The 20,218-nt window shown below is 50.1% G+C and overlaps 1 protein-coding gene and 1 pseudogene across 1 annotated transcript; one reads left to right on the forward strand and one right to left on the reverse strand.

Annotated features, from left to right (window-relative positions):
* Nucleotides 1-4,150: 4,150 nt before the first annotated feature.
* On the forward strand, nucleotides 4,151-6,735 carry LOC124673436 (receptor-like protein EIX2). Its single transcript, XM_047209518.1, is given in 4 exon segments — nucleotides 4,151-5,155; nucleotides 5,157-5,238; nucleotides 5,311-5,379; nucleotides 6,250-6,735. Coding segments are annotated over 4 exon segments (1,635 nt in total). The 3' UTR covers nucleotides 6,729-6,735.
* A 728-nt stretch (nucleotides 6,736-7,463) lies between these two features.
* Nucleotides 7,464-10,162, reverse strand: LOC124708293 (annotated as a pseudogene).
* Nucleotides 10,163-20,218: the final 10,056 nt, after the last annotated feature.

Genomic DNA, 20,218 nt, shown 5'->3' on the forward strand with positions numbered 1-20,218 from the left:
AAAAATAAAAATATATAAAATTCTAAATTTCTGGAAAAAAAAACTAAAATCTTCTTGCTTTCGTATTTTCATTTGGAATTTTGAGAATCTAAAAATTGGCTAACCGGGTAAACCAAAGTGAAATCGGATGTAACTTTTTCCCAGGATTTTTTTGATATATTATACGTTTTTTTTCGACGTCGTATGCAAAAGTTATTGCGGTTTTACCATTTTTCAAAACTTTTTTGCAAAAAAAGTGAAAATTCAAATTTGTTAATTTTCCCTAATAGTAGGTTGCATAACATACAAGAATCTGAAAACATTTTATTTTTTGAATTTTGTATCATTTTCTTTTCTATTTTACAGTGTCAAAAAAGGCGATCCACAGGGGGGGTGGAGCTGCGTGGGGGAGAAGAAAAACCTTTAGTACCGGTTCGTGTCACGAACCGGTACTAAAGGTCTACCCTTTAGTACCGGTTCGTGTCACGAACCGGTACTAAAGGTTTTTCAGCTGACGCGAACCCTTTAGTACCGGTTCGTGTCACGAACCGGTATTAAAGGTCCTTACGAACCGGTACTAAAGGTCTGGGCAGTGCAACCGGTACTAATGCACCCTTTAGTACCGGTTCGTAAGGGAACCGATATTTATGGCTTAGACGGATGAGAGGTTTTCTACTAGTGCATGCCCAACAACAAGAAAGAAAAAGACACAACTCGGAGATAGCACGGACGAAAGCGACTAACGACTAAGCGAGATAAGAGCCATCCACCATGCCGTCCCCGGAACTTGCCCTACCACCACACTTCTTGCCACAGATCCCCGAGCACCAAGGCAACACCTTCAAGAAGGGATGCGACGTCATGACGCCGCTGCTGCCCGGGCCGGCAAGGCTGGTCCTAGGGTTTCCCCGGCACTCGACGGGGAATGGAGAGGGGGAAACCATGACGCCCTCCAAGGAGGAAGGACGACACCCACAGGCGTCGTCGCGTCGGTGCCGGACACGCCAGCAGGGATTTCTCCCGTTCCTCCAACACACAAACCCGTAAGATCTTGGCCGAGAAGCCCCAAGGACGCCGCCGAGTCCAAACCACTCGGGTTTAGCACTAGCGCAAACGTGCACGAGCGAGGAGGACGTAAACAGCAGTAGGAGGCAAGCATGCCGGGTGCGGCTACCGTAGAGCTCGGGCCCATCGGGCCCGCAAAGCATCCCTGCGACCTAGGCCCGCCTGGCCCGGGTCCGACGCGCACACTCGAGGATGCCGCCGCCACCGTCTTGCCGCCGTCCGGCCACCCCCACGTCCGGCTGACCCGTAGCACGAACGTCGGCACACGGACGAAGCCGGATCCGGCCGACCGATGGCCGAGCACCCCACCGCCAAGGGCGCCACCACCAGCCACCTCGCACACCACCACAACACTGGCGTGAACCAGCGGTGCCTAGGCCACCATCCCCCTGGGAGAGCAGCCATCGCCATTACCACCAGATCCGGGCCCGCCTGGCCTAGATCCGGCCCGCAACGCGCACAGCCAGCCCCACCAAGACGCCTCCCACGCCATCCACCGCGAACCTTGCACCGCCGAGCGCCGGAAACGCCGAGCAGGACCTATGCTTGGATGCAGTCCGCCGCCGCCGACCAAGAACCTGCAGAGATGTGCTTAGACCGCCGCCGCCGCCATGGGCACCAGCAGCCACGAGCACCACCACCTGCCGCCGCCTCCACCTGCGGGAAGTCGCCCCTGACGCAGCTCGCCGGCTGCCGCCACGCCAGGCCACGCCGACCTCCGCCGAGCTGCACCGCCGCCAAGGAGAGCGCCGCCCCGCCCGGATCTCCTCGCGTCGGGTAAGGAAAGGCCCGCCGCCGCCGGCACCGCGCGGGCTTTGCCCGGCGGCGCACGCCGGCGGCGGCCGGGAGGGGAGGAGGGAGGGGGTGGTTGGGGGAGCGCTGGATGACGATGGTTTCACATTGATATAACTAAGGTTTACATATTGGGAAACGAAAGTCTCACTACCCCTTTCATCAATCTATAAGGAGGTGAGGGAGGCGATTTTCCAAAGTGAGCACAATTGCCCCTTTCGTGGTAGAATTTTATCATATGTTTTATGAAACTTGCAGTATACTATTTCCCGATGTTTCTCCAAATATTTAAGTTAAGAAGCTTCCGGAAATTCAATTTGGCTCCCGGGTGCCTATGCTCCCTCTACCAAGAAAATATATTTTGAAGTGTCGAAATTTTTTGATAATAATTTCTACATGTACATATCCACAATATATGGGCGTTCGTCAAGTTTCGAGAAAACTGATAAAAAAGAGAAAATTTATGTTGTGACAAGTCCTATTTTTAGCACCGAATTTTATTTTTTACACACGTCACAAGATAAGTCGAATTTTCATGAAACAACTTTGTAGATGTGTAGCACGTGAAGATGTATGTGCAAATTTTTTAATATTTCAAAATATATCTAAGATGCATTTCAAAATAAAGGGCTTCAACTTTTAATCCTCTTCATGGTTCTCTTTTTTCTTTTGCTAGTGTTATTTAAAGTAGTCCACGATGACAAAGTGTTCTTTCTCCAAAAGTTTGGCGAACGGATAGAGACATCGAAACTGCCTAGTAAGGGAACTGGAAGCTTCATCTTAAACAAATCAATCATTGTTCATGCATGGCCGTTGACGCGTGGACGACTTCTCGTGCTATCATATGCTGAACTACTTCCACCGGCGAAGCAGATTAGAGGCCACACCTACTAGACGTACCAAGCCACAAAGACGATGGCTTTAATCTTGTAAGGGAAACTTGGATCCCTCCCGATCCCAATCCTCACGACCCCAACCCTCCCGACCCCCAACCCTAGCCGCCTCCCGCCGCCGCCGCCGGCAGCGCCACCGGGGCAAAGACCTCGGGGCGTGGCGGCGGCGGGGGCCTTCCCTCGTGACGCCTCGGGGATGACGGCCATGGAGTCTCTCTCGCGCGGCGGCGGCGGCTCTCCCGCCCCCCGGGGCGGCGGTGGTCTGGTGAAGATGGAGCGGCGACGGCGGCCCTCCCGCCTCCCGCATGGGTGGACGGGGGCGGTAGCCATAGCCTGTGCTGCGGCCTCCTCGCCTCCCATCGCCGGCACGCCGGTGGTGGCTGGTGGTGGCGGACAGCGCCTTTTCCTCCGCCTCTCGCCGGTGAGGGGCGATGATCGTGGGCTTCTCCCGCGGTACGAGGTCGCCCGGGGCAGCAGCCTTGGGTTCGACGGTGGAGGCGGCCTTCTTCATCGCCGGAGGAGGCCGGCTGGTTGCTGGGGTGGCGGATCACGAGATCCCTCTACCCCGGCGATGAAGATCTAGTCGACGATGAGCTAGCCGCGAAGGGGCCACCGGTGAACACCGATCCTTGACTTCGTTCTTGGCGGATGATGGCGGCGGCTATTGGCGTCGTTCCCCTGCAAAGGCATCATCTTTGTTGGTCTCTCCGTTTGCTCTCGCCGAGTTGGGGACTCGCGGCTATCGGTGAAAACCGTGTCAAGATTGGCGGGCGATGGCGGCGTTAAGCGTCGCTTCCTTCTTGAAAGCATCGTCGGCGCAGTCCGCGGGAACTCACTCGTGCTACTCCGGGGGAAACCCTAGATCCAGCCAGGATCGGACGATGGCGGCGCTTCTTGCGTCGTGCTACCTCTTGGGGCATCGTTATTAGAGCAGCGGCTAGATGGAGGTGGTTTTTGGTGGAGTGGTGTTCATCTACCACGTTGTCGTCGATGATTCTCAGCGGCGTGGAGCTGCGGGGTATCCAAGACGGGCGAGGATTGCTGGACGCGGGCAGGATGGTGGAGCTGTTTGGTGTTTTGGTGACATCGACGGCAGGTCTGACACGGTCAATACGTTGATCTCGCTTGGAGATGGGTTCGAGATAGATGACGGTTGCGAACTCTGCGATGTGTGCAATGGCACACCCTCAGGGTTTTGCTTTTTAGATGATGTGTGTTGGTGTACCGTCAGAGAGTATGGCCTTGTTCATGGTCCCCCCTTCATCGTAGGTATAGCAAGTTATCGCTAGGAAGGAAGCTTCAAGATTGATCTTTGTATTTCCCTTGTAAGGTTTTGCGAATAATTTAATAAAGAAGAAAACTGTGTGCATCCTTTTGATGAAGAGGCTGGGCTATGCTCCTTGATCGAAAAAACAGAGACGATGGCCGAGCCGAGGTCGCTCGCCAGAATTGCCATGATCCTAGCGACATGTTACCTTCTCTTCCACCGGAGTGCATCGGCACCAGCGCCGGCGAGCACCCTCTGCATCCCCCGTGAGCGCGAAGCGCTCCTCGACTTCAAGGCCGGCCTCACCGACCCCGGCAACTTCCTCTCGTCGTGGCAAGGAGTGGACTGCTGCCAGTGGAAGGGTGTCGAGTGCAGCAACGGGACCGGCCACGTCGTCATGCTCCGAGTCAACACCGGTTTTTACTGTCCATGGCTCATAGGAGGTGAGATTCGCCCATCCTTGCTCACTTTACAGCATCTCGACTGGCTGGACCTCTCGGAGAATGACTTCGGCGGCAAACCCATCCCGGAGTTCATGGGCGACCTACGGAGCCTGACAAGTCTCGCCCTCAGTAACTCCAATTTCAGCGGTCAGATTCCTCCCCACATTGGGAACCTCTGGAACCTAGTCAACCTCCAGATCACCAATAGTGATGATTTAACTGTGCCACAAGCATATCAGCTCATCTCACCTGATCTCGCATGGGTGTCGCGTCTATGGAAGCTCCAGCTCCTCGGTTTGGCTGGGGTGGATCTCAGTGCTGCCGTCGACTGGGCTCATTCTCTCAGCATGCTGCCCTCTCTAAAAGACCTTTACTTAAGTTTTTGTGGGCTACGGAACACAATGCCTCCCCCAGCACATTCCAACCTCACATCGCTTGAATCCATCTCCATGAGTCGGAACCCCTTCAACCAATCTTTTGGTGCCATCAATTTTGTTTGGAATCTGCATCTACCTAGCCTCCAATTTCTATCGATGATGCACTGCGGTTTCCATAGTTCTATCCCGGACGCAGTAGGGAACTTGACCTCCCTTGAATACTTGTATCTCGATGGAAACCACATCACTGGCACTGACACGTTTCCATTGACCTTCAAGAAAGTGAAGAACCTAAAGGGGCTCAGCTTAATAGATAACTTCATCAACATGGACGTAGCGGAGGGAGCTATTGGATCGATTGCCATCAGATAAATTGGAGATGTTGTCTTTGGACAACAACAATTTGACAGGGTCCTTACCAAGTCGTCTCCTCCAATTTAGCAGCTTGACATGGGTTATGCTCAGAAACAATAAGCTTTCCGGAGAGATACCAGTTGGTATACGGGAACTCATAAAGTTGAGAGGCTTGTGGCTAAGCTCTAACAACTTATATGGTACAATTACCGAGCAACATTTTCCGATTGGTGGCCAGCTGGAGGTTTTGGATATCAGTTCTAACCAGCTTGTTGGCCCGATTCCAACATTTCCACCGAGCCTAACATCCTTGGATCTGTCTAGAAACAATCTATCAGGCACACTCCCATCAGTGATTGGAAAATCAATGCTACAAGTTGTCATCCTCTTCAGCAATTCCTTTTCTGGAACTATTCCATGCTCCTTGCTTCAGTTGCAACAGTTGATGTTTCTGGATCTGTCAAAAAACCAGCTGAGTGGTACATTGCCCAATTGCCCTCAAGAATTTGAAACCTCAAATATTACCCTCCTTAATTTGAACAGCAACAGATTTTCTGGAGCATTCCCAATTTTTCTTCAGAGTTGTAGAGAGCTGAAATTTCTTGATCTGGCATACAATAGATTTTCTGGGAGTTTGCCAACATGGATTCAATCAAAGTTACCACAGTTGGCACTTTTGCAGTTGCGTTCAAACAAGTTCTCTGGTGGCATCCCTGATCAACTAACTAGAATGAAGGCGCTTCAATATTTAGACATTGCAATGAATAACATGTCAGGGAACATACCACAATCAATTGGGAATCTCACAGCTATGACTCTTACTCCCAATAATAGTGGTACCCTTTCCCAAGTTGTCAATTTTGGAATCAGCACTATGTTCGAGAAAACTACTGCTTATACTGATAGTTTCTTTGTGGGCATGAAAGGTCAACAGCTTGAGTATACCCGAGGAATCATATACCTGGTATCCATTGATTTGTCTTGCAACAGTTTAACAGGGAAGATTCCTCAAGAAATTGGCATGCTGGTTGCATTGAAGAACTTAAACTTGTCCTTGAATAGTCTGAGTGACATAATTCCCCAAAGTATTGGTGAGCTACGTGAACTGGAATCTTTTGACCTCTCACATAATCTGCTCCGTGGTGAAATTCCTGGAGGTTTATCAGCTCTATCAGCATTGACCCGATTGAACTTGTCATATAACAATCTGACAGGAACTATACCATCTGGGAATCAATTAAGAACTCTAGATGATCAAGCATCTATTTACATCGGCAATCCTGGTTTATGTGGTCCACCTCTCAGAAGAAATTGCTCGGGAATTGACATAACTCCGCTCGCCCCTGAAGAACATGAAGGCATGCACGATGTGGTTTCGATTTACCTCAGCATGTGCATTGGATTTGTGGTAGGTCTCTGGATTGTCTTCTGTGGCTTCTTATTCAAAAGGAAATGGAGAGTTATGTTTTTCTTATTTTCGGACCACATGTATGATTGGGTTTACATGCAAGTGGCTGTGGGCTGGATTTCATTGGCAAGAAAAATCCGCGGAGGATGAGATAACACTTGAGCTTGTATCTTGGTAACTATGCTATGCGAAAGAATACAGTTAATAATTCTTGTTATGTGCCCAATATTTTCTTTGGTGTGTAAATTAGCATGCTAAACTGTGATACTTCATATTTTTTTTGAATGTGTATGTATACACACACGTGTAACTTTTGTTGAAGATGTAGTTATTTAGAGCTGTGCTAAGATGCAGTATGAATTCACACAAGTACTTCTGGTCCGTACTAAGTTGTAAGCAGTTCCATTGTAACTCTTATCAAGGTGTTCCTCGCCTATAAATATACAGTCATCATCTAACCAGAGATAAATGCGCTCCCATGAAGGAATGAACACACCATTTCATGTAATGTTTGAGTTGCAGAAACCAATGTTAACATGGTCTTCCATCATGTTTGTAGGTTCCTTAACCCAATTATGCTTTGTTCTTACCGACGTGCCAACTCCAACAGAACATGGCAAATGGCCTGGCCTGGGATACGTGAAACTTATAACATATGCTACCTCTGTTCCGAAATGTATTATGTTTCGGAAAGCTACAGCATTTCGGAACAGATGTAATAGCTAGGATCTAGGATATGTTTACTACATTCATTGATAACTGCCAACGGAAGCAAAAGAAACCAGCCTAACCAACTGGCGGCATTATTAATCCACTGCCTACCACTGCTTTTGCCCGCCCTTAACTAGTGCTTTCACAAAAAAAACTCCTACTCATTCCACAGTTCTAACACAAAATGGTTAGCCCCAGAACCTGAATACTTCCTTGTATCCCTTCCTTAACACGGTGAAGGAGAAACCTGCTTCTCGGCGCGTTCCAAGACGTCCCTGCGGAAGTTGGAACATGCCACATCATGTTGACCAGCGTCTGATATAACATCTGTTTGTACGATGGTAGGTAACTATGCAAGGGTGCAAGTTCAGCAGATTACCGAAGGGCTTCCGCGGTCCTGGTGTTCTCCGGGTCAAGCTTCAAAGCCTTGCGAAGCGCGTTGGAAGCGCCAGCATAATCCTAGCGCAAGTGTGACAAACTTGTTAGGCGGTGGTGAGAACACAGGGAAGCAGACCAAGCCAACACGCCAACTGGCGATCAGCAAGACTAATGGCGTGCAACTGGGTTTCAAGCTAGTTCACAGCCACAAAGAGTAGAATGGCCAGTGCCATGATGATCACCTGAAGAAAACACAAGGCCATTCCTTTACGGTAGTAGCCATTGGCCAAGTCAGGCTGCATCCTGATGCAGGCACACGCGTCCGACAGTGCTTCATCGCCCATGCCAAGGCGGAGCCAAAAGATGCTCCTGTTTGAATATAAGCTGGCATCCGTGCCATCATCAAATTTCATCGCCTGCGAATGGAGAACAAAATCCGGGATACATCATGTGAGGACATGCCTAACCAATTTCAACATGACAGTTCCAGCTGGAAAGTAGAAGCAAATGTTTCCTCGTTCATTGTGACGGCATAACAGCAGAACTAAAAGCATTTGCACGGGAACTTGCCCATAGAAAGAAATCGGAGTTACCATGCTGTAATAAAGAACGGCCGCGTCGTAGTCCTCGATTTTGAAGGCTGAGTTTCCTTGTAGTTTCAGTTCTTCTTTCCTCTTATGAGAGGCTTTTCTCTCCTAAACAAAAAAAATCTTATAATTGAGTGCAGACAATGGTTGATCTACTGAAAAAAGCTGATGGCGTACCCAGTCCTTGTAAGCAGCAGAGTTTACATGTCTCACTATCCCACCGATACTCCAGTCTAGTATGGTTGGAGCCGGTCGACAGCGAGTTACAGGAAACAGAAGTTCAGCAACTTCCTGTTCAGCATGAACCGCGGCGATTTCTATAGGTAACCTACCAAGCTGCAACAAATTAGAGCAGCCATGAGTTATATACTAGAGAACCATTAGAGATTACGTATTGCAATTGCAAAAGAACAACACAAACTACGCGATACACTTTGAATATGTTATGTATTTGAAGAGAAGATCAAATGTTGCAGGAAAGGTAGGAGGCAGTAACAGTATATGCTCACTTCATCAGGAAAGTTGGGGTCTGCTCCAGCCTCCAACAAGCAGTTGATAAATCGGATGTTGCCGCGGCGGCTGCATGCTAACAACAGAGGGGTTGCTTTTGCTCCATGGAGTCCCCCGGCATTGACGTCAGCACCAGCCTAGTTAAAAGTTGATATAATTTTTAGCATTGCGACTGATGTTTGCACCCCGTTTGGAACGATTCCCGCGGAATGCTATGGAATGCGGACAATCCAAGCATGCCTTAAGGTGTGAGCTTTTGGCGGGGCAACAAACTAGTACAAGTTCACGAGGCTAACTCGTCCGGAGATCCGTGCAATGAATTCACTGTATGACAAATTAAATCTCAGAACACTAACAATGTTTGCACCTGAATGAGCAGCTTCATGCATTCCAAAGAGCCGCCGAGAAGCGAGGAGACCAACGGCGTGAAGACGCGATTTGCAACCTTGTTCGGCTGCAAATGCAAGGTTGCAAACTGGTCAGGGGGAGTATTCATCGAATGGGCACACAATGACAGTTCCAAATATGAATGTGCAGGAACGGCCGCAGGGACATACATCGGCGCCGTGGTTCAACAGGAGGGCAACGACGGCCGGGTGCGCCTGCGCCGCGGCGACGTGCAGCGCTGTGCCCCGGGGGTTGGCCGCGCCCACGTCGGCGCCTCTCGACAGGAGCAGCATCGCCAGCTCGCGATCCCCTGCACGGATGGACGTGCAATGGCGTCAGTAACCGCGCACGATGCACGCCCCCAGAAATATCGGGCGTGGTCGTTCGTACGTACCGTTGTAGGCGGCCCAGTGGAGCGGGGTCTCGCCGTCGCTCTCCGCGGTGCGCGGGTCGGCGCCGCGCTCCAGGAGGTAGGCCGCCGTCGCGGTGTGCCCGGACGTGGCCGCCAGGAGCAGAGGCGTCTCGCCGGAGGAGGAGGGTGCGTCGACGGGGACGGCAAGGTGCTCGACGAGGTACCGGCAGACAACCGTCCGGCCGTTGGCAGAGGCCAGGCGCAGCGCCTGGGGGCCGCACGTCGACCAGACGCCGGCCCCGCCGCGCCGCGTCGTCGCCTCCAAGTCCACCGCCATCCCTGAAACCAATGTCAGCCCTGAATGTACACGGAGTAGTAGATACGAAGGGGGAGAATGCCGAATGGTGAAGTCATAGGGAACGTACTGGCGAGGAGGTCGAGGTTCCCGTCAATGGCGGCGTGGAGGAGCAGTCGGCCCCGCGTTTCTTCCTTCCGCGCGTTGGCGACCACATCGACACCTATGTATTATAGGAGCATATGTTGAGTCGAATGGAACGGGGAAGCAATAAGCTAAGCTAAGATGGACCTGACGACGTGGTGGCGGCGCACGACTGCAGGGGTGTCGCCGCCGGCGAGGGTGGGCGCGGCGGCGCGTTCATCTTCTCGAATGTGACGGACCTGTGTGGGTTCGTCCGGCGTGGGTGTCTCGGAAGCTGTAGCTGCTAGCCGGTCGGTGGTGTAAATACGGAGCAGGCGGCGACGAGACACCGAGACGTGACGCGACGCAGGAGCAGGACAAGAGGAGAGAGAGGACGCACGAGCAGCACGCGAGGTCGGTACGTTTGGGGTTGTTTGGCTTGGCTGTCCATTCACAATTGATTTAGAGCATCCCCACTCGTTGGCGCTCCCACACCTAAATCCGGCGAAATTTTCGTCCGGATTGGATGAAGATTTGGCTGGGGAGCGCCGAAGTTCCAGCCGTCCCCCCGGCAGGAAACCCCCAACCTCGACCATTTGACATATTTCAAACAAATTCAACATAAAATTTAACAAGTTCGGCAAACAAGAGTACGAAAATTGCTGAAACAAATTCGGCGATAATCAGTACAATGTTTAACAAGTGCTGAAACAAATGAAACACACAATTTCACAATTTTTCAAACAAATTAAGACAGACTAGTTGGCGTCGGCGTTGGCGTTGCCTCGGAGCCTCCATATGTGCTCCACCGGATCATCTTGCAGCAGCTCGATGCATTGTAGAGTCTCGAATCTCCGGGCGCATAGCAAAGAAGGCGGCCCATGATGGAGGCACCTGGTGATTAGGTTGTGCAAGAGGACCCTCTCTCTCATATGGTGCTTCTTGCTCAGCCCGTAGGAACCGGATGCTTTCGCTCATCTTCAATAATCATATTGTGTAGGCACACACAGCAGTTCATCACCTCCCACATCTGATCTTTGGACCAAGTCATAGCGGGGAACCGGACGACAGCAAATCTCTGCTGGAGGACACCAAATGCTCGCTCGACGTCTTTTCGGCAAGCTTCTTGTTTCTTGACAAACTCGCAAAGTTTGGGCGTGCCAGGGTTAGAGATAGTCTTCACAAATGTTGCCCACTTTGGATAGATACCGTCTGCAAGGTAGTATCCTTTGTTGTAGTGCCGACCATTGATCACATAGTCCACCGGAGGAGCATGACCCTCAACAAGCTTGGAAAAGACCGGGGAGCAGTTTAGGACGTTGATGTCATTGTTGGATCCAGGCATACCAAAGAAAGAGTGCCAAATCCAAAGATCATGGGTAGCCACCGCTTCAAGTATCACAAGTGCGGCCTTTTTGTGACCCTTGTACATTCCCTCGCCACGCAAACGGACAGCTTCTTCCATTGTCAATGCATGCAAGTCAATGCTTCCAAGCATCCCCGGAAAACCCCTAGCTTCATTTGTTGCAAGGATCCTCCGAGTGTCTTCGACAGTGGGTGATCTCAAGAAATAGTCCCCGAACACCGCTATAACGACCCCGCAGAACCGGTAGAAACAATCAAGGGCGGTGGACTCCGCCATCCGAAGATAGTCATCTGCAGTATCACCGGGAGCTCCATACGCCGAGCATCCTCATAGCCACCGTGCACTTCTGCAGGTGACGAAAATCCAACCAAACCAAGTGCAATCCGCCTTGCATCCGAAGTAGGGATCAAAGTGGCGGATGGCATACACAATTTGCGTAAATAGCTTTCGCTCATCCCGAAACGACGCCGGAAAACACTCTCACCGTGCAATGGATTGTCGGCGAAGTAGTCGGCGTACAACATGCAGTAGCCCTCCATTCGCTGTCTCGGCTTGCACTTCCGGCGACCTCGTGCCGACCCACCATGTCGACGAGTTGCCAGTCCGGCGTACATGCTTGCCAAGCAACCAAGGATCATCATGTGCTCGTCGTCTTGGGCGGCCGCTGCCATCTCTTCTTGCATAAGCTCGACGAACATCCGCTCCTCCTCTTCGTCCGAGTCCATGGCCGGCGAGGCAAATGGACGAACACCCGACGGGCGTGGTCGAGGCAACCCGAGCCGCGAGCGACGACGAGCAAGCGAGCCGGAAAACAGGCCGGCGGAAGAGCGACCAGATAGGCCGTCGTCCAAAGACGGCGGAATATAGGCGAGTGGGGAAGGAGGGCGGCGGAATCCGGGCAACAAGCCGGCGGGGTGGTGCCGGCGGCGAGAGAGATACGAGGGGTGGGGGAGATTTTGATCGACGTGGCGGTGGGGTTCGTGCGTCGAGTCACCGACGGATCGGGCCCTTCCCCGCTTTTCACTCGTCCGGAGTCCCCGAGCGCTCCCGGGGGCCGGGGGTGGCGTGGGCTCGCCGGATGGATGAAGGGCCAAATCCGGACGAAAACGAGGAACCGGGGGCGCGACTGGGCCGAATTTCGCCGTCCGGATGGAAAAAACGCTCGCCGGGGGCCTCGACGGGGGCACGAGTGGAGATGCTCTTAGCATCTCCACCGGTAGGCTCCATATAGGCGCCAACATTGCATCCTCTATTTGGGGCTAGTCCTAGAGCATCTCCAGCCACGTCCCCTAAAGCGTCCCCCAAAGGGATTTGGGGCGCGCGGGACCAAAAAACCGTTCCAGCCGCGTCCCCCAAAGCCCATTTTTGTCCGGCGCACCCCGATACGGTGTCCGGCGTCCCGAGCCCGTCCCCATCCCACAGGGGACGCACCGGGGACGCCGGACACACCGAAAAGCGAGGCGGGGAGTGGTGGGGCCGACTCGTCAGCGGCACAATAAAATTTAACCTAACCGTCGCCTACCTCACGACGGAAGTTATTGGCGCGCAGCCGACGGTGCGGTTCCCGCAGCCGACGGTGCGGTTCCCGCGAGCCGCAGCCGACGCGTCCCGTCGCGCCTAGCTCTGCGTGCCGGCGTTAATGAGCGCCACCGCTCCTCCGCCTCCCTCCGGCCTATAAAGGGCCGCCTCTCATCGTTCCTCTCACACACAAACCCTAGCGTCTCTCTCCCAAACCCTAGCCGCCACCATCTCAACAAGACTCGACGCTATGTCTGGTAGAGGCGGAGGCCGACCTTGCGGCCGTGGTCCTGGTTGTGGTCGTGGTCGTGGCGGGGCAGAGGTGAAAGCTCGCCGTCGCCTCCCACGCCGTTGGCTTCATCGTCGGAGATGGACGTGGAGCCGGACGTGCTGTTCGAGTTCGTCCTCGTCCTCAAGGGCGACCCGCGCGGCATCCAGAGGCTGCCGGACTCCTTCGCCGACTATGTCGCCGGCGACGACCGCCCGCGCAAGGTGCATCTGCAGGAGGCTGCGTGCGGCTACTACCGGTGGATCGTCGACGTGATCTGTAACATCCCATGTTTGTTAATCAAATTATGTTGCTAAGTTGTACATAAGCATGCATGCATTTGCATAAAATTTGAGAAATCTTGCACCAAAATGGTTTGAAACAATGTTGCCAATGTTGTATTTTGCTCTAAGAAAATTTTGTGCAAAAGCCTCTCAAAATTTGGGTCAAAATACCCCAAATCCTGGCCTGTTTTTAATTTTCAGAAAAATCCTCAAACCCTAGGGGGTTTTGGGCAATTTTTGCCCTTGTCTTCTACCTCAAGCAGGTGCGTGGCAGCACATGTGTGCTCGCCGACGCCACCTCCTGCTCGTCGCCGACCCTGGCCAGGAGACGTCCTGCTCCCTCGCGCCCCCGACGTCTCCCCCTCATCCCTATCTTCCCCCTGGCGCCCTCCTTCCTCTCTCTCTCTATGCACAGGAGGCCAAACCCTAACCCCGGCCAGAGCTCGCCGTCGCCGTCGCTCCGGCCACCCCCGCGCTTGGCCGACGTGCCCCCGAGCTCCGCCTCGTCCCCTGCATCTTCCTCGTCAAAGGAATCGGACGCGGGCGCCCCCAATCGGCCGCCACGACCTCGTCTTCCCCGCGGCCGGCGAGGATGCCGACGGCCACCGCGCCGCCTGCAGGCCTCCCCCAGCCTCGCTGAGCCAACCACGACGCTCCTGGTGAGCTGCTGGTGCTCCTGCACCCCGTCACCCTCTCCCTCTCCCCCTGTACCATCCCCGCCGCGCACGCCCATGCCCGCCGCCGTGCTGCTCGCCGGCGCGCCCTCTCCGGCGACCATTTCCGGGTGGCGCCGCCACCACTGGAACCGCCGCGCCAGCGCGCATCTAATGCGCTTGGTCGCGTGACCAGGGGCACCCCGTAGCCACCGCGCCGCTTGCCACTGCCGCCGGCCGCCGTGGTCAACCACCGGCGGTTGACTCCGGTGGGACCCGGTGTCAGCCCTTTTTCCTTTTTGTTTTTATTTTCTGTAAATAGAAAATCATGACAGGTGGGCCCCGACCGTCAGATTTTTAATCATTTAGGGAAAATCAGTTTTAATTAAATAAAACAGTAAAACACTGACAGTGGGTCCGAGCTGTCAGACTTTTAACATTTTCCAGGAATTTTCAGAGATGATTTAAAATGAATTAAAACTTGTTTAATTCATAACTATTTCATTTTAAATCGGAAAAAGGTGTATAATATACCGAAATGTTCAGAAAAACATTCTCTACAAGTTTAGGAGTAATTCATACATCATTACAACCTTTGAACTTGCAAATGTAGTGAAACCCTAATTAACCCTACTCATATGGCGGTGTCCGATGCTGGAACCCCTTTAATCGGATGATGCACCTAGGGTTTACTTAATTCCTTTAATATGACATGTCATTCATTTTGTCTGCGCATTGCATTATACCATGTGTTGATTGTTCTTTACCTTTCCAGGTATTTGCTTCTTCGCGATCGATAGAGCACGAGTCCGAGATGATGAAGATCAACGACAACGATGATCAAATCTTGTCCACCGACGAACAAGTCAAGTATGCATCGAAGATCCACATTGGTTGGTCGGGGACAAAGGCAAGCCCTAGCCTGGTTCATATATGATTTTGAAATGCTTTTATCTCTGGTTCCTTCATATTGCATGCGATTCAACTATCTTTTATCGATAGATAGAGTTACCCTATCTGTTGCATGTCCTACCTTTGTAGCCTCAAATCCTGATCCACTGCTCCTAGCATAACTAGGTTTGGCATATGTGCATCGCTAGAGCCTTTATAACTTTATGCTTAGCCATGCTTAGTTGTTACGCTGTTTACTCCGGTCTTCGATCGGAGCCATACAATGAAATGAAACTATCATGACAGGTTGACGTGGTAAGTATAGAGATGTTGTTAAACATGATTAAAGGCTCGGACGAGAGGCCACATTGGGATGTGGTGGGTTGTTTCGTTTCGCCGACCCTAGGAACCGGAGTTCTCGCCTCTTGAACCAAGACCGAGCGTACAACCACACGAGGCCCTATTATGGTACCCTCTCGACTCACTAACTTGCCTAGTAGATTCCATGAGTCACATAGTTTGCGCGTTACCTGGTCATATGCATTGCATTTTGCTTGGGGGTTAAAGGTACATAACGAGCGAGTAAGCGTGGTCGTGGTGGTCGGGGGTTGCGGCCTCGGGGAAACCCACCTCGGCTCACATCGTTAAGGACCGACTTCGGGACTTGACCCGTTACTGGCGGAACAATCCTTAGCGCGTGACTCATGGTCTCGGCGACAGCAAGGTAAAGGTCGTGGTCAGCCACCCTCTGCCGGCTTTCCAAGGAAGAGAGCTTATGATCTGGCATTAAGAGTCGGCTGGTACGTGTGGGTAAAGTTGTGCACCCCTGCAGGGTTTAATCTTTTCGAAAAGCCGTGTCCACGGTTATGGACGACTTGGGAAAGGACGTGGAGATCATAGAGAACTTGAATCTAATCGTAAAACTTGGCAACCAATGTGTGGTTACGGACACCTTCTTCGGGTGTTGAGGGGGTGATCCGAGGATAGTGGTTCGAGATGATGAAGATTGGTGGATGCAATATGATGATCAATAGAGATAGAGATGTCGCTCTCTTATCCCCTTTTAAAGGTTCTGAGTAGTCGAGCTTCTCTTCTTTCTTATCTTACAAAGGAAAACTGGCTTTACGCAAAAGAAGATCTACCAGAAAGCCCGCATACCCGCTTTGCTAAAAGGTTGTACTAAGTCTTGGCTGAGTCCCCGTACTCAGCTTTGCATGCTTTTGTTTCGGAAGAAGTCGCTCCAGCGAGATGGTGGTTTCTAGTCGACATCGACGAGTAGCTTGGGGTTCCCGTGTGGCAGCCTGGAATCTATGGGCTGGGACGTCGCCGTTATGCTCCTGGCCTCTTAGGCCTTTTGCTATCTTGCTATGTCTAATAGCATAACTTTGCTTCCGTTGATTGATGTTTGCCAGGTCAGTGACCTCTGCTTGTAATACTTTGGTTCTTCGCTCATTTATGAGCTTGTATTACTTTTTGAGTCGTAGAGTCACTGTTGTGTTACCGATTCTCTCACTGTAGTCTCTCGAGCTCTAGGTTAGGCTTATGTCAGTCGAAGATCTGGTATTTGTCTAACCCTGATCCCGGGGGTGCCACAGGTTTTGGTATCAGAGCAGGACTGCTCGTAGGAAACCCTTTCTACCGGTCGATGTTGAGTCTAGTGTTTGTGAAAACTATTTGAAAGCTAAAAGTATTTGCGAAAATCTGATTAGGCTTCTTTTTACTCCTTATCTGGTATCGCTCTAATTCTAAGGTGCCTTACCTTGTGTTGATTTGAAAGTTTTTCTATCTCTTCTAGTCTTTCAAACTTAGATGCCTCAAGGGCATGTCGTTTCTAAACCAGTTGACCTAGTGCAGAGTTCTCCAGAGTCGTGTGTGTTCTGTGCTTCCTCTTTGTTTTGTTTTGTTCAACAGAGAGATTCCTTTCCATCGTGATCTCTCTAATTTGTGGGTTCCACATGATTCTGTTCTAGGTTTCGAGGTTTCCTGTCGCCTTGAATGCCTCCTTTCTATTTGCTTGGTACTTCGGAAGCTATGCATGTCTTCTAGAAGCTACATAATGATCACTACCTCGGCAGTGTCCTCCGTGTCACTCATCTAGTGGTTACTCCTTTCTCTGGGTTTTAACCCTTGGATTTGAACCGAAGGTCCCATATTGTGCTGGATTTTGTTGTATGAATTTTAGTACATGAAGTTGGCCTTTAACCCAAGATTCATGCCATTGAACACTGGTGTTAATGTTCAAACATTACGTCGGGATGGCTAAATTCAAATTAAGCTAGCCTTCAAGATTGTGGTTATTGTCGTGTTGAACTGCGGCAATAAAGGTCTTTCCCTTCCACTAGCTATCGCAGAGGTTCTTTCACTGAACCAAATGGATCACGACACGAGTGCTCTTTGTGAGTCTCGCATCTATGTCGGTGACTCTGCCACACCTCCCTTTTCAGCATGAGTTTCCCAAGAGTGTTAACTTGTGCATCTATCTCTCAGGAATTCTGATCCTGATCGTGTTCTTCTTCTTTAGTTGCTTTCCGACCTTTGTCTGCTAGTTAGCAGCCAAGTGGTAAATGTGCATTGGTGTTTCCAGTGTATGTTACTCTTGTGGTTCGTCAAGACATTCCACTTTAGTATGTCAGGAGAAACAAACTCCAGTACCTCGTCCATTTCTAAGACTTGGTTAAAGTATTGTAATCCGCAGATTAAGAGGCCTCGTTAGCTTCTGTTCTGTTCTACCTTGGAGTATCACCCTCTTCTATATCATGAGGTCGTGCTGTGTATCATGGCATTATTGACGAAGTGATTCTCTTGCACGTCTTTACTCACCCTTTTTCCGAGCTGTCTATGCTTGGGAATGTTGGGGTGTTTGTATTGATGCGGCCATCCGAGATTCTTAGCAATTCTCATTGCTTTGAAATCTAAGGACGTTTTTGTCATTCTTAGCATAATTGGTTTGCCAATTATTAAGCGAGTTTGATTGTGCTGCCAAGTCCATTCGATCAGGCACACATCTTCGGTCAAAGAGTTAGGTTATGCCAAAGCTCTCGAGACCATATCGTTTGCTTTGTAAAGCAAGTTCCCCTATTGAATTCAGTGATATACCGGTGGTTCGTGATATTCTAGTTGTCTTCTAGAAGTATCACCATGTTGTTACATGACCGTGTTATCGAGTTCATGAGTAAGTTAGTTCCGTGAACTACTCCTTTCTCCAAGAAACCGTACTGGATATCCAGGACTAATTGGTTGAGCTTAAACAACAACTTGGAGAGTTGAAAGACAAGAGCTCTATCCAACTTTGTTCCTTTATAAAGGGATGTCTAGTGTTGTTTGTGTTGAAGTCAGAAAGTATCTCCTTTATGGATATGATATCTTTCACATATTTGATTTGAGCTTGGGCTACCGTCAAATCAAACTCAGTTCCAAGGACTATCTTGATGATGCTTATACCCATGATGTCTCGTCTGAGTATACCTTCATGTCCTCTGATCTGACCAATATTTCTGCCTCTCGTTCATGCAGAATATGAGTTCATCATTGGAGTATCTTGATAAGTTTGTTATTGAGCCCATCGATGACATTCTTATTTCCTCCATGTTTAAAGAGATTCATATTGAACAGTTGGCACTAATGTTGGAAACTTTTAAGAACCATCCTTGTGTTATCATGAAGTATGTGTTCTTGATGTTGGAAGTGACCTTCTCTGGTTCACGTGCACTTGTTGAAAGATGTCGCCGTGGATCCGAGTCGAGTTTCCTTGTTTTCCTCGGGAAGCATCGCAAGTCGGTCATGCCTATGCGGAATATTCTTGAGATGGAAGGTTGTCACCTCCATTGGCTCGAAAATTTCCTCTATGCACACTAAGCCATCGGTCGATTGTTCAAGAAAGAGAAGAAGCGTAAGAGCTTCAATATCTTCTACGATGTTTCCACCAGGACTCAATTGTGTTACATTGCAAGTTCATGTGCGCGCAATTGCCTTTTGACAATCGCAACCACATGTATTATGCAATCTAGCTCAATCCTTTGGAGCTTGACATTGTGGTCCATATCTTGAGAATCTAGCAACTTTACCTTGGTGGTAGTTGTTGCAAATTATATTCATACATTTTGAGTCTGAAATATCTTTACACCTAACCTAAGCTGAATCTCAAGCGGCAATGATGGTTAGTGTTTCTCAAGGATTTTTCACATAGGTCTCTTTGTAAATCTGGCAAGATTGGTGTTGTGGTTACACAATTAGTCAGAAGATCTAATGTCAAGATTCTTGAATCATCAAGAATAACCACTCCCCGTAAGGATCTTGTGCGACTTATTCTAGGAGTTGCCCTTATGATGTCTTTTCAATTCCGAAGCCTGACCTTCACTTGATGACCTATTGAAGGCTGGTCAATAGCCTAATATTGTTGTCTAGAACATCAAGGAGAACATTACAAACAAAGTTGCTAAATGTCTCCCGGTCAATCCCTGGAAATCATTTCTCCAGTGACAACCACTCCGTTAGGAGAAATTTCACTCCCCGGTAATCATTGACACTTGACGAGCTAGTTCTCCTCCCCTTCCTGTTGTTTGTACCTGAAGTTCCAACCGATTCACACGTTGTGTGAATTCGTCGATCATCTAGGACCCGACCTTTTGAATACACTTCAATAGTTTCATGTATCCTTTCTCGAAGAGTGACTATGATTATGAAGTCTAAAGTTGCTCTCGTTGTATAATCATCCGTGCTTTCACGAGTCACCCTCTCTAAGAGTGCCTCTTCATGGTAACCAAGACAGTCTAACTCCTCGCTACCTTGTCCTTCGTATTCTTCTCAAGCGTGGAGCAATTGCCTACCAAATTTGAAACTTCTGTCGTCTCCTCCGTTACCTTGACGTGTTTCATGTTTGTTAGCTCAAGAGTTGTTTTTAAACACTCCTTCCATGAGTTGACCATGAGATACTCGATCTTTGTAAAGATCCACCGTCCAGTGTTATTCCCTCTTTCCTTTAGAGTGAAGAAAGCAATATGAAGAGCTCTTCAAGGTGTTGTGGGTCAACCTCTTCATGATGTCGTGGATCAACTTCCTCAACAAAGAAGATCATCGTGGCATCGACAAGCTTGTTGAAGACCGGTGTAGTCTTTGTTACCTTCTCTTTTCCTACCTTGGAATCTCGGGACGAGATTCTTGTAAGGGGGGTAGAGTTGTAACATCCCATGTTTGTTAATCAAATTATGTTGCTAAGTTGTACATAAGCATGCATGCATTTGCATAAAATTTGAGAAATCTTGCACCAAAATGGTTTGAAACAATGTTGCCAATGTTGTATTTTGCTCTAAGAAAATTT

Source organism: Lolium rigidum, chromosome 1 (genome assembly GCF_022539505.1).
Source record: "Lolium rigidum isolate FL_2022 chromosome 1, APGP_CSIRO_Lrig_0.1, whole genome shotgun sequence".
Lineage (NCBI taxonomy): Eukaryota > Viridiplantae > Streptophyta > Magnoliopsida > Poales > Poaceae > Lolium > Lolium rigidum.